At 36.9% G+C, this 12,500-nt stretch overlaps 1 protein-coding gene across 1 annotated transcript in view; it reads left to right on the top strand.

The window, feature by feature from the left end:
• LOC122247029 (zinc transporter ZIP6) overlaps nucleotides 1–9,688 on the top strand; it is a 62,999-nt gene extending 53,311 nt beyond the window's left edge. The window contains exons 6-12 of the mRNA XM_086530762.1: nucleotides 475–657; nucleotides 1,009–1,144; nucleotides 1,569–1,843; nucleotides 2,169–2,316; nucleotides 2,797–2,952; nucleotides 4,181–4,368; nucleotides 5,097–9,688. Of these exons, the coding sequence (XP_086386888.1) occupies nucleotides 475–657; nucleotides 1,009–1,144; nucleotides 1,569–1,843; nucleotides 2,169–2,316; nucleotides 2,797–2,952; nucleotides 4,181–4,368; nucleotides 5,097–5,249 (1,239 nt within the window). The 3' untranslated portion in view covers nucleotides 5,250–9,688. The remainder of the gene's footprint in view (nucleotides 1–474; nucleotides 658–1,008; nucleotides 1,145–1,568; nucleotides 1,844–2,168; nucleotides 2,317–2,796; nucleotides 2,953–4,180; nucleotides 4,369–5,096) is intronic.
• The last annotated feature ends 2,812 nt before the right edge of the window (nucleotides 9,689–12,500 follow it).

Genomic DNA, 12,500 nt, shown 5'->3' with positions numbered 1-12,500 from the left:
TCTCCTCTCTCTTCCTCTCTCCTTCTCCTTCGGCCCTCCTTCTCCTTCTCCTCCTCCTCCTCCTCATCCTCATCCTCATCCTCATCCTCTTCTCTCTCCTCATCCTTCTCTTCCTTCTCCTTCTCCTTCTCTTCTCTTCTCTCTCCTTCTTCTCTTCTCTTCTCTCGCTTCTCTTCACCTTCTCCTTCTTCACCTTCTCCTCATTTTCCATTTCCTTCTCTTTAGCTTCTCTTTTCTTATTACAACTTGATCTCCTTTTTCAAGGAACCAATCTAGATATTTTAGACATCATTATTGTATCATTATTACATAATTATTATATAATTTTTATATCATTGTTACATCATTATTGTATCATTATTACATAATTATTATATGATTTTTATATCATTGTTACATAATTATTATATTACCATTATATTATTATTATATCATTTAAAAAATATTGAACATCATTAAACATTTTCTCCCCAGGCCATCAGCATGGAAGAGCCTCCTGGCAGCAACCCTAACCTCCTGCACGCTTTCTACGGCTTCACGGCTCTCGGCGGCATCGTCATCTTCCTGTTCCTGGAGCGGTGCCACAACCTCTTCTGTGGACACGGCCATGGCCACGGACACAGTCATGGGTTGGGACTGGATCTCAGCAAGAGCAAGGTTGGTTGGGGGGGTGAAGGGGGAAGGGGAGGGTCAAAGAGGGGTGGGTTTTTGAGTGGGTGACTGAGCGAGTGAAGGTGAGTGAGTGAGTGAGTGAGTGAGTGAGTGAGTGAGTGAGTGAGTGAGTGAGTGAGTGAGTGAGTGAGTGACTAAGTAGCTAATAGATAAAAGATGAGTGAGTGAGTTAGTAAGTGAATGAATGAATGAGTGACGTTGGGATTCAAGATGTACCTTGATCTTAATTTATATTAAACTATATTGATAATGGGATTTTTGTTTTTATCATCTTGATATATTATAACGTGTATTATGATTTAATATTGAGACCTCTGTCTATCATATATCCTTTAGGAGGACATAGACAAAGAAACTGTTGGTACAACGACAACTCTTGAAGACTCGGCCAGTCAGATAACAGACAAGATTGGAGAGAAGTTATCGAAACATTCCAAACACAATTCCTTTATCTATGCAGAAAGCACCATGAGTAAGTTGTGTGTTTTGAGTTTTGTTATTCTAACTTTAAGATGGTTACATACTATATATGTATATCTTGATTTGTTACAGATTTAATCGGTAGTGTATTTAGTGACTTTGTGGTTATTGCATTGTGAGACTGAAGATAACTACACCTACTAGTTCTTTTAACCTTGTGAAATGCATTATGTAATTTGTTTGTTTTGTCTTTTGGCAGAAGATTAGGAAAGGATCATTTTGATATGTTGTTATTTGTAATACCATTTTCATTATCATAAAGTAGTAGGAAGATATGTAAAGAATAAGAATATGACTTTTGTGCAGACTTTTATGGGAAACTGGCATTGATAAATCAAATATCAGATTAGACCATATATCAAGTGTTACATGTCACAAATGTTTCTGAGAACCCTTTTATTCCTCAATCGTGGCAGCACTTGAAGCCCAGAACTGCTTTGAGGGATGCAGCTCGAATGTGAGTCCAAGCAGTGATGCCAATGGAAACAATGGACCGAACAGAAGCCGGTTTGGGGATGATCAGCAGCCAACCCTTCCTGAGAAGCAGGGACTGGTCTCAGCTGGCGACAGGGACTCTGAAGTAGCATCCATCGACAAGCATGTGGCAATGTGTGCAGAAAAGGAAAAGTTAGCTTGCAGTGCGTCGGAGAAGGAGAGCCTGGTCACGACGCCAGCTGACAAATCAGAGATGGTGTGTACCTTTTACTTTATTCTGTGCTTAGAGGGCTTTCCCAGGCTGATTCTTAGACATTTGGTTTCATGAATAAGAGTTAGATTTAGAAATATAACACAAAGATAGTGGTGGAAATATATTGTAGTAAATCCCAGTTCTATTATAGTTTTAGCTTTAGGCAGTTTGTGAAAAATATTTGTTTTGAAGATGAACCTTAATTTTTACAGCTTTTCCTTATTCTTCACTTTCATTGTTATAATGCCTCAGTTGCATTACAATCAGTATCATATTTTTTTAGAAGCTTCATCAAAAAGAGTCTAAATTTATGCTGATTCCATTACAGGGAAGAGAACTCTCCTTGATCCTGGACACACCATCATCTGGGAGGCCAAAAGTCCTTCGACAAAACAGCTCTAGCTTCAACATGGTCTTACAGGAGTACCATGTGGGCCACCATGGCCATTCTCACCACGGCCATTCTCATGTCACAGGTGAATGCTTTTAGATATCTTATTTTTATTTATATTATAATGATAAAGCGATTATAAGTGATAAATGAAATCTATGAAATAAGCCCTTTGTTGGTTGTGATAAAGATTAGCTTCAGTTTTAAGGAATCCAAGAACTTTTTATGGAGATTAGTTTATCTTTTTCAGAATTAGTTGAAGTGGTGTCTGCTCTCTATATCTATTTTTGTAAAATATATTTTTAAGATAGTCAAGATACCAATAGCTCTTAATTAGAAAAATCTATGCATCTGTTGGATTACTTCAAGCAAATAATTCCTTGCTAATTATTTGAATTTCAATTTACATCAGCAAAAGAATCACATAATTGTGATACAAATGCAATATCGATATATGTTATACATCCTGGACTAGGGAATTATTCATTCTGATTCATAACTTTTCTGTACTTGTCTCAGTGAATCCTACTCATCATTTCATCATTCCTCCTTTTTCCCATGACAGGTCGTAAGGATTCTCTCCGAGCCATGATCCTGGTTGGCGATGCAATGCACACATTCCTGGACGGCATGGCAATCGGGGCAGCTTTCGGAACTAGCGTGACGGGGGGTGTAGCAACCTCCATTGCCGTTTTGTGCCATGAACTGCCCCACAAAGTCGGTACGTTGGATATATTTGTGTGTGTGTGTGTGTGTGTGTGTGTGTGTGTGTGTGTGTGTGTGTGTGTGTGTGTGTGTGTGTGTGTGTGTGTGTGTGTGTGTGTGTGTGTGTGTGTGTGTGTGTGTGTGTGTGTGTGTGTGTGTGTGTGTGTGTGTGTGTGTGTGTGTCTGTGTATGTGTGAGTGATTAATTAGTTTAACCTGTTGCTGATGAGGGATAGATTTGCTTACCCAGGCTCCAGGATGGGTTTTATTTCTGAGCGAGGCAGCTTCAGCAACATACCCTGATTTTTCCTACTCCCTTTTAGTCACTCATTGTAGAGCTAGAGCTATTTTTGTGTTTTGTTTTTTTGTGTGTTTTACTGCTTTTAGAGACTTATATCTGTCATATCACATGCTCTATCAATTCTGCAGTTGACTAAAATTGTAGTTCAGGGTCCATATCAACTCACTTTTTCTTTATACTCAGTGTGATATAAGTCTTGCTGTTTTAGGGGAGGACAAAAAGCAACTTTATTTTTTCATATTTGTGTGCTGTCACAAATGAACATGAAACTTATAACCACCTACAATGAAGATAATATGAAGAGGTAGGGAAGAGTGACAGTGAGTACCACAATAAAAGGCATCCCTACTGGCACAGGGGCACATTATAGGCATTGGGCATGGTTTGAGTCACCTTCTTCCTCTCGTTATGCCTGCACATCTTTCATCTGCTGTACTTGATAGCAAGAGGTCGGGAACTTGCTATGTGCCATCGCTCTATAGAGATAGTACTTGCTAAAGACTGTAGATGGGTGCCATTCAAGGCTCTCTCTCCTGCTGGTGCTAGAAGAAAGTGGCGCCATCTAGGTTTTGGTTGTGCGTTGAAACCCATTTTTCTTAATATCATGGCAGTTATAATAATTATGACTGCAATTGTCAACATCACTCACTCATTACTCATAGCACAAAAAAATAATATAGTGATCCAAAATCCCAGAACATCATGACGCCCATCATCAGGCCAGAGCTCCTGCGCCATGTATGATGAAAAAACACGTCACCCGTCGTTAACGGTTTTAAGATGGATAGTGCATACTTCATTTTTACACAGCTGCTACTACTCCTCTCGTGAAAGAGATTTGTTTTATATATCCTAATTACTCAATATCCGTTATTAACCCAATATTCCCTATTTGCTTATTATACCCCATCTACTCATAATCCCCCATCTGTCGACCATTCCAGGTGACTTTGCTCTCCTCTTCGAGATGGGAATGCACCTCCAGCAAGCGGTGAAGATGATGGCTCTCCTGTGGGTGCTGAGCTTGGCTGGCCTCCTACTGGGGGTTATGCTAGGCTCCATCCCAACGGCGTCACCTTGGATCTACTCCTTCACGGCCGGAGTGTTTATCTACTTAGCGCTTGTGGATCTGGTAGGACTTTTAATGATAATAATGATAAGGAGGATTTATGATGATAATGATAGTGATGATGGTGATGATTGTAATAATGTTAATAATAATTAGTAGTATTAGTATTAGTGGAAGTAGCAATAGAAGTAGCAGTAGTAGTTGTACTAGTAGTTGTTGTTGTAGTTGTAGTTGTAGTTGTAATTGTAGTAGTAGTAGTAGTAGTAGTAGTAGTAATAGTGGTAGTAGTAGTAGTAGTAGAGTAGTTGTACAGTTGTAGTAGTAATAATAGTAGTAGTAGTAGTAGTAGTAGTTGTAGTATTCATTACAAGTTAACTGTTAGAATTCACCCTTAAATGGCCCGAGCTTATTGGTCTGGTAGATTTTAGGTTTTCTTTTTGCAGCAGGGTTAAGTACTTGGCCAGAGAACAGTATTTGCAACCAAGTGTAACATATTTCATGACAATTATAATGATGCTATTGTGTTAGCATTCATGGCAAGGCTAAACCAATATCATTTAGTCTAAGCACAAAGAAGTAGGAAAAGGGAAGCTCATGGTTAATTATGATCCAGGCCTTGTGGATTGACCATGCTGTGATGTTTTTAATTGCTAAGCATACAGCTACACTAAGGACAGTGCCTAGAGTAGTAGGTAGGCATGGTGGTCTCTCTACTTTTTTTTTTCTTTTCTTTATGATGATTTAAGATTATTCTTTTTTACTATTTCCTTATTCTCTTTTCCTTTGTTCAGCTTTCAGAGTTATCAGTGCAGAGAGGGGAGAAGTTTGGCGTTGCAGGCCAGTTGTTCCTTCAAGGGCTCGGCATGCTCACAGGTGCCGTTATTATGCTCATCATTGCCATCTACGAGCACGACTTGGAGGACCTACTCAGGGGCTCATTTTAAAGACACGTCGGATACGTGTGGCCAGTGTGGTGCATCAACGTCATGTGGCGCATCTTCCAAGAAGCTTTTTGAGACGATGAAAAAGGAAAGGTCTTTTTTGATTTTACGTTTTAATGAATGGTTGTACTGGCATTGGTAAATGTGCTTGTGAGGTGTGATATTTATTAAAAGACTCACAACGTTCAGATGGATGTCTTGCGTGGTGAAGTTTGTTTGGATATTGTCAGATCTTTCAAAAAGGACAATAGCAAGTGTACCATTAACAAAACGGAATAAAAAAAAAAGTGGATAAGGTTGTATTTCTGTAAAGATTTAAGGATTACCAGATAAGGAAGTTTTTAAAGATACCATTGTGATATATATCCCAGTGACTGCACAAAACTACGTGATCCACACCTTCATATGTGAGCCTAGCAAAAACTTGTCTTGACTAATTCCAAGTGACAAAACTGTGTTGGATTCGAGGCTGTTATGCTAGACACTAATGGCTGACAGATCCAAAAGTCTATAGATACGTGCTAAGCTTTTGTTATAAGATGATATGAGTGCAGTCTGTTGTGTGTGAAAATTAAAAAAAAACACTAATGCAGCTCTTCCTGGATTATAAAAAGTGACCGTTCATCTTCGCTTAAACTCTTAATGTGGCTCTTCATTTAGATGAATACCTATGGACAGACATTATAAAGCCATACATAGTTTAAATGTGTAGAGTTTGGAGATCTTCATCATCACACTGTAGAGGCAGCTTCCTCTTTTCTGTAGTGATTCTCTCTCTAGCAGTTGGAGAGCGTGCTGCAGTTTTTAGATAAAGTTTATAGAGCTTTGGGGGGTGGGGGGGGTGAATGGGTGGATGGTGTGTAAAATTGCCTTACAGAAATTGCAGTGTTGAAGTGTCATGAGATTGGCATGACAAGTTCCTAGGGTTCTGCACATATATATGTATTTTTTTTTCCATTTATTTTTCTCTCTTCAGGTATACTAATGGGCGTTGTCAGGGAAATGTTAAAAAAAAAAATTAAAATTAAAAGAAAAAAAAGTAAGTATAAAATTTATGTTGATGATGCAAAACCAACAATGCCATGAGAGACAATTACAAAAAAGAAGTAAAAAGAAAAAAAAAGAAAGAAAGAAAAACAATCTTGATAGAGTAAAACCTAATAAGAGTTACCTTTATCATCATTGTAAAGTTCTATTCATACTAATTTTCCATGGCTAATGATGGTTTAAAAGGGTTTAATCATAACAGGAGAGAGAACTTGATTTGGATAAATAACCGCAAGACATAAAAATACGATTTTATACATTTTCCCCCTCTTTCTCCCCATGTTAATAAAGATACATTTTCTCACAATTTGGCATAAAGTGTAGGGGCCACTTCATGTATTTTAGCCTAATGTTAAATGTTCAATTCATGTAATTTAAGATAAAACCCATTTGGATGCACATTTCATGCCCATTGAAGCATTAGGTATCAATTTGCGTATTTGTTTCTTATCCTCATGCTTCATACATATTGATGTATTAATAGTATTTTCAAAATTTATTCATTCATATACAGAATGACAAAAAAGGAAAAAAAAAAAACAGTGCGTGTGCGTGCACGCGCGCACAAACACACACACACACACACACACACACACACACACACACACACACACACACACACACACACACACACACACACACACACACACACACACACACACACACACACACACACACACACACACACACACACATATTGTTAGTTAAAGGAACAAAAAGGCATATTCTCAACATTATGAGTTCTTGGTCATACTGTACTTATTGAATACATTACAAGCATAAAGCCTTATAGTCGTTGCTCAATATTAATTTTAATATTGCTAGGGATGTCATTAATCAATAGATTTCGTTGTTTTTTGTTTGATATTTGTGAGGAGTCAACTTAACCATGAATGTTTGAAAGATATTTGTTACTTTTATTTTGTGTGTGTTCATATTTTGTGTGTAACGTTTATTAAAGGTTTCATGATTTCTTATATAGAAAGGATATTATTCTGTGCTATTTTCCCCCCCATGAGATTCTGTTATTTATATTCTTTATTGTCCAATATTTTGTTTTCTTTTGTGTGAATATCTTTGCTTTCTCTGGGAAATTTTCAGATCCATGTTCTTCTGTTCTTTCATATGTAGGAATATATTTTACTTCAAGTTTGTTTTTTGAATGCTAAATTTTCCTTCAGTTAATAATTCAGTTTGGTGAATCATCATACATTTTTTCAAGTAACTATCTCATTACCATTTGTGAAAAAAAAAATCCACTATCCAGTCCATGAAGGTGCTACATGTTTTCCATTTTTTAAGAAAAGAATTTCAAAAACAGAATAGCTTTGTAAGAAAAGATTTTTTTTTTCTTAAGATAAGAAAATGTATTGAAATACTTTTTATATCTACTGATCAGCAAATCCTGGGCTGATATTGAAAGAAAGACCGAAACAAAGAAAATGTATTGGGAAAAAATTATCGTCTTCATACAAAAGTTTTATTCAATTGACTCGGAACAAAACATATCGTGTCTGCCTCTTAAAAGAAAAGATGAGTTACTCCTAAAATTGTTTCTTTAGTATGTTTATGCAAAATAGTGGCTGTACTTCTATCAGTGAGATGTGTAATTGGATGTTTGTATATGTGAATCATGTAACTATCATAAAATGCATTGAGTTTGAAATTCAGGAACTTGGAATACTTATTTTATTTTTTCATCATTATTATTGTTTTTAAGGAGAAGTAACTTTTATTTTATTGATATTATGATAAAGAAAAAGGTGATGATAGACTATACCTATACTGAATATGTAATTAAACTTTTTTTTTTTTTCTTACTATGAATATTTTGATGCATAGTTCTTTAAGGAAGAGGAAGGTCAAATAATTACTTTCCCCTATTGCATGGAAGAGTACAGAAAATACATATTGAAAATAATCAGCAACTGTTATCTTCAGTTTGAATTATCTTTGATTTGTATGTGTACAGTATATTTAATTGATGTGAATTAATATGAATGAGTCCCTTTGAAAACAAAAACGAAAATAAAGGTTTATTTTTTTAGGCTTCATGCTTATCTTAAATATTTTATTTGATCAGAGCAAGGAAACTCTGATACTTCCTATAATTTATTTGTAATTCAATATTGTGCTGCCATTAGTTCTATTACTTTTATGAAGTAATGCGAGTTTCTGTACTTATACAGTGCAACCATTATAGCTTACAGTTTGTTTTAATTTTGTTTTTCTGTTACAGCATATAGATTACTTGTACTTGTTCGGCTAGTAGAGGAAACTGTGCTGTTATATGTATAATGGTAAATACAGTATGCCACAGTAGATATGGGAATAAACATCTAAAAAAATTATATACCCCTTTTTGCATTATAATTTGATAGCAGAGAAATGCAAATTTTCATAGCATTTATTTTAATATGAATTTTATATGCAATTGGAATGATTAGAAAGAGAGAGAGACAGAGAGAGAGAAGGGATGAATATATCAACATGGTGAAATACTAATACTGTGGATCATCTTTGCAACTTCAAAAATCATGCATTGTTCTAGTGTCATATGCAAAAAAGGGTAGAAAAAAATTGATGTAATTTTTGTTTATCTTATTTTTCTCTCTCTTTTTTTTCTTTTCTTTCTTTTTTTTTTACAATTTTTTGCATAAAGAATGTGAGATACTGCACTTAGGTAGTTGATATATAGTAGGAAACAGACATCATCATTGTTACTGAAATTACTCTCTCTTCGGAAAAAAAAGTAGTGCTGCGTCTCGTCTTGGCATTTAGTGCTGTCGTGTTATCGCACCACAATGATGATGCTTATCAATTAATTAATGAATCGAATGATAACTCCCGCACCCCTTGCTGTAGGACATCCCTCTCGTTCCACACACACCAGTATTATTAATAAGGCAGAAGTATTTAGTTGAAACTTTTTTTTCCGTTCTTTTTTTTATTTATCTGCATATTGCAAATGTTGGTTGTTCTTTAGGAATTAAGGTTTGTGGAAGGAAACTGAAAGAGTATTATTCTGTTATCTTTATTACTATATATTTTTTGCACTTTTATTTTTAAACTTACTACACCATGATTCTTATTGCTTTTTGAGAAATGTTTTGTGTTGTCAGTTTTATTTTGTATGGATTTATTTCCTGCCGCGGTAAACATTTCTCAATTTTTTTTTTTTCTGCAAAGAATAATATTTTGTGTATTCTATGATTTTATAAAGAATGGTTGTTTTTTCACCTTATTTGTACTAATGTAATGACTTGTCAGGTTTAGTAATTTAGACTTTAATGTGTTCAGTGGGACCATCCATCTGTCTTTCATTTTCTTTATTTGTCAAAATTATATAGCATCAGCTTGGAAGGGAGAAGGAAATAAAACATTCATTCCCAAAAGCGAGTTTCAAAATCCTAAAAGATTTGCATGTATGTCATTGATAAACCGTTTTTGTTATCATAGAACAAACATCTTTTAAAAAGTTTGTCTCATTATTGAAAGTTTTTATTCGATGTGGAATCCGTTGATGTGAGAAAGGACCGTTTATGACCTGTATGCTGTCTCTCACTTATATTTTAGTTGAGTGTAATTCAATACTTAAAACAGGTAGACAGTAGATAAGTCGCTTGAAGAAAATACCCAAGGATTTACAATACAATATAATTCAATACTGATAAAGAGGTATCCTAAAGCTTAATTAAAGGTGTTTAATGAAAGTACAAACTATTGGTTAGTTTGCGCGGTTTGCCTTCTCTCACCGCGCCACTGCCAGTCAGGAAATGATTCTTTAATTTTTTTTTACTTGAATCATAAATGTTTGTCAACGGTTTAGCTGCATTATTGGTCACAGGGGTCAGCGCTTTCGCCTCTTCCACCCTGATTAGAATAAGCGAGGATGATTCCTCTCGTGGCAGTGCAAGGATTTTTTGTCTTCTTAGACTGTGCAATAAATCCGCTTTTCGCAGTTAATGATGACTTAAATCTCGGTAAATATATCCGCTTTTCGCAGTCAAAAAGAGTTGAACTGTGTTGGCTATATCCATTTTTCCGAGTTGCATCTTCATACGGTCTGGAAGCTAAAAATATATATATTTTTTTTATGACAGCTATATACGTCACTTCTTGATTAGCAAATTCACAACAATATATAATCTTTCTCTTCAGAATTTCCTGTGCGAAGTGGGTTTGCTTTCACCCAGCCTCAAGTGTAATGCCTCTGTCCGTTTCCATTTTATTTTCATACGGGAAAATCCGCGGGAAACCGTAGCCGCGGCTAAAAGAAGTCTACGTGGAAATTAGGGGTCATTTTATCATTTATTTCGTCTAGTTGTCACTATATTACAAATGTCAAAATGTTACAATGTTTGTATTCAGTAATGATAATCTCATTTAAGAGATATGAATAAATTCAAAGAAGTTTATACATACATACATATATATATATATATATATATATATATATATATATATATATATATATATATATATATTATTATATATATATATATTAATATATATATATATATATATATATATATATATATATATATATATATATACACATACATACACACACACACACACACACACACACACACACACACACACACACACACACACACACACACACACACACACACACACACACACACACACACACACACACACACACCCACACCCACACCCACACACACACACACACACACACCCACACACACACACAAACACAGATGAAATCCCGCAATGAGGCGAGCAAGCAAGCGGGGAGGGCGAGCGAGGGCTGAGGCCCCTGGAGTGGCTCGTGGATATGACAGCCGCAGCTAATCAACCGCGCACTAACTTAGGGTGATCTGGCGGCCGATAATTGGTTGACCTCAATCGCGTTGTCATGGCAATCCAGGCTGTTTTCCTTGGCCTCTTTTGTGTCCTTCTGTCACCTTCTGTCTCTCTTGTTTTTTTATTATTTGGCTCTCTTGCTCTTGTTCTGTTTTTTGTCTCTGTTTTTTTTTTATCTCTTTCTTTGTCTACTTCTCTCTCTCTCTCTCTCTCTCTCTCTCTCTCTCTCTCTCTCTCTCTCTCTCTCTCTCTTTTTTTCTCTCTCTCTCTCTCTCATCCCCTTGTACACATATTTCTCCCCTTCATTTCCCTCCTCACCTCCTCTCCTTTCCTCCCCCCTTTCTCCACTATCTCCCTCTTTTCCACTCGTCATCTTCCTCTCTCTCCTTTCCTCTCCTCACTTGTCTTCCTCACTCATTCTTCATCTTCTTTCTCCTTCCTTCCCAACCTCATCTCTCTCATCCCTCCTTCCTTTTCTCTCTCTCTTTCTCTTCTTTCTCTCCCTTTCATTTTTCGTCTTTCTCATCCCCTCCTCCCTCTTTTCTTTCTTCCTCCTTTCTTCTTTTCCCTCCCACCATCCCTCCCTTTCCTTCCTAATCTCCCACACACCCCTTTCCTCACTCTCTCTTCTGTCCTTCCCTTCCCCTCCTCATCTCTCTCATCCCTCCCACCCTTCCCTTCCTCATCTCCTTCGCCCCTCTCTCCTTTCCTCTCCTCATCTCCCTCATCCCTCTCTCCCTCCTCCTTCTCCTCCTAATCTCCCTCCAACCATCCCCTCTTTCCCATTTCCTTCTCATCTCCCTCATCCCTTCCCCTCCTAATCTCCCTTCCTCTCCTCCCTCCTTCCTTCCACTCTCCTCCCTCCCTTCTTCCCCTCCTCCTCATCTTCACCCCTATTTCCCATTCCCTCCTAATCTCCCTCCCTTTCTTCCTTCTCTTCCCCTCCTCATCATCCTCACCCCTCCCTCCCTTCTCCTCTACGCCCCTCTACGCAAAAACTACCTATAGTGAAATGAGCACATGAAAGCCTTCGCCATTTCCCTTCTGCGCACCTGTACTAGTCACACGCGAAGGGATATCTTCTGGTTTATTTAATTTCTATATTACCCCCCCCCCCTCTTGTTTTCCTCAGATCCACGAACATATATATAACCTTATATATTTCAGTCAAGAGCTTTGTGGAAAAAAAACAGTGTTAAAGAATCTAAAATGTCGAGTGATACTCCATCCCTCCCTCATCGCGAGCATACATCCAGTGTCTGTTTCATTTCGATCAATTGCTTAAACACAAGGTTTGTTGATTTGATGAAAAGAAAAGAAAAATGCGTTTAAGTTTAAGACATCGAACATTTACTCCCACTTCCCTCTCACCTC

Source organism: Penaeus japonicus, unplaced genomic scaffold (assembly GCF_977035675.1).
Source record: "Penaeus japonicus unplaced genomic scaffold, GWHDUDI00000001_assembly GWHDUDI00000034, whole genome shotgun sequence".
Taxonomy (NCBI): Eukaryota; Metazoa; Arthropoda; class Malacostraca; order Decapoda; family Penaeidae; genus Penaeus; species Penaeus japonicus.
This window is presented reverse-complemented; position numbering and strand designations above follow the sequence as displayed.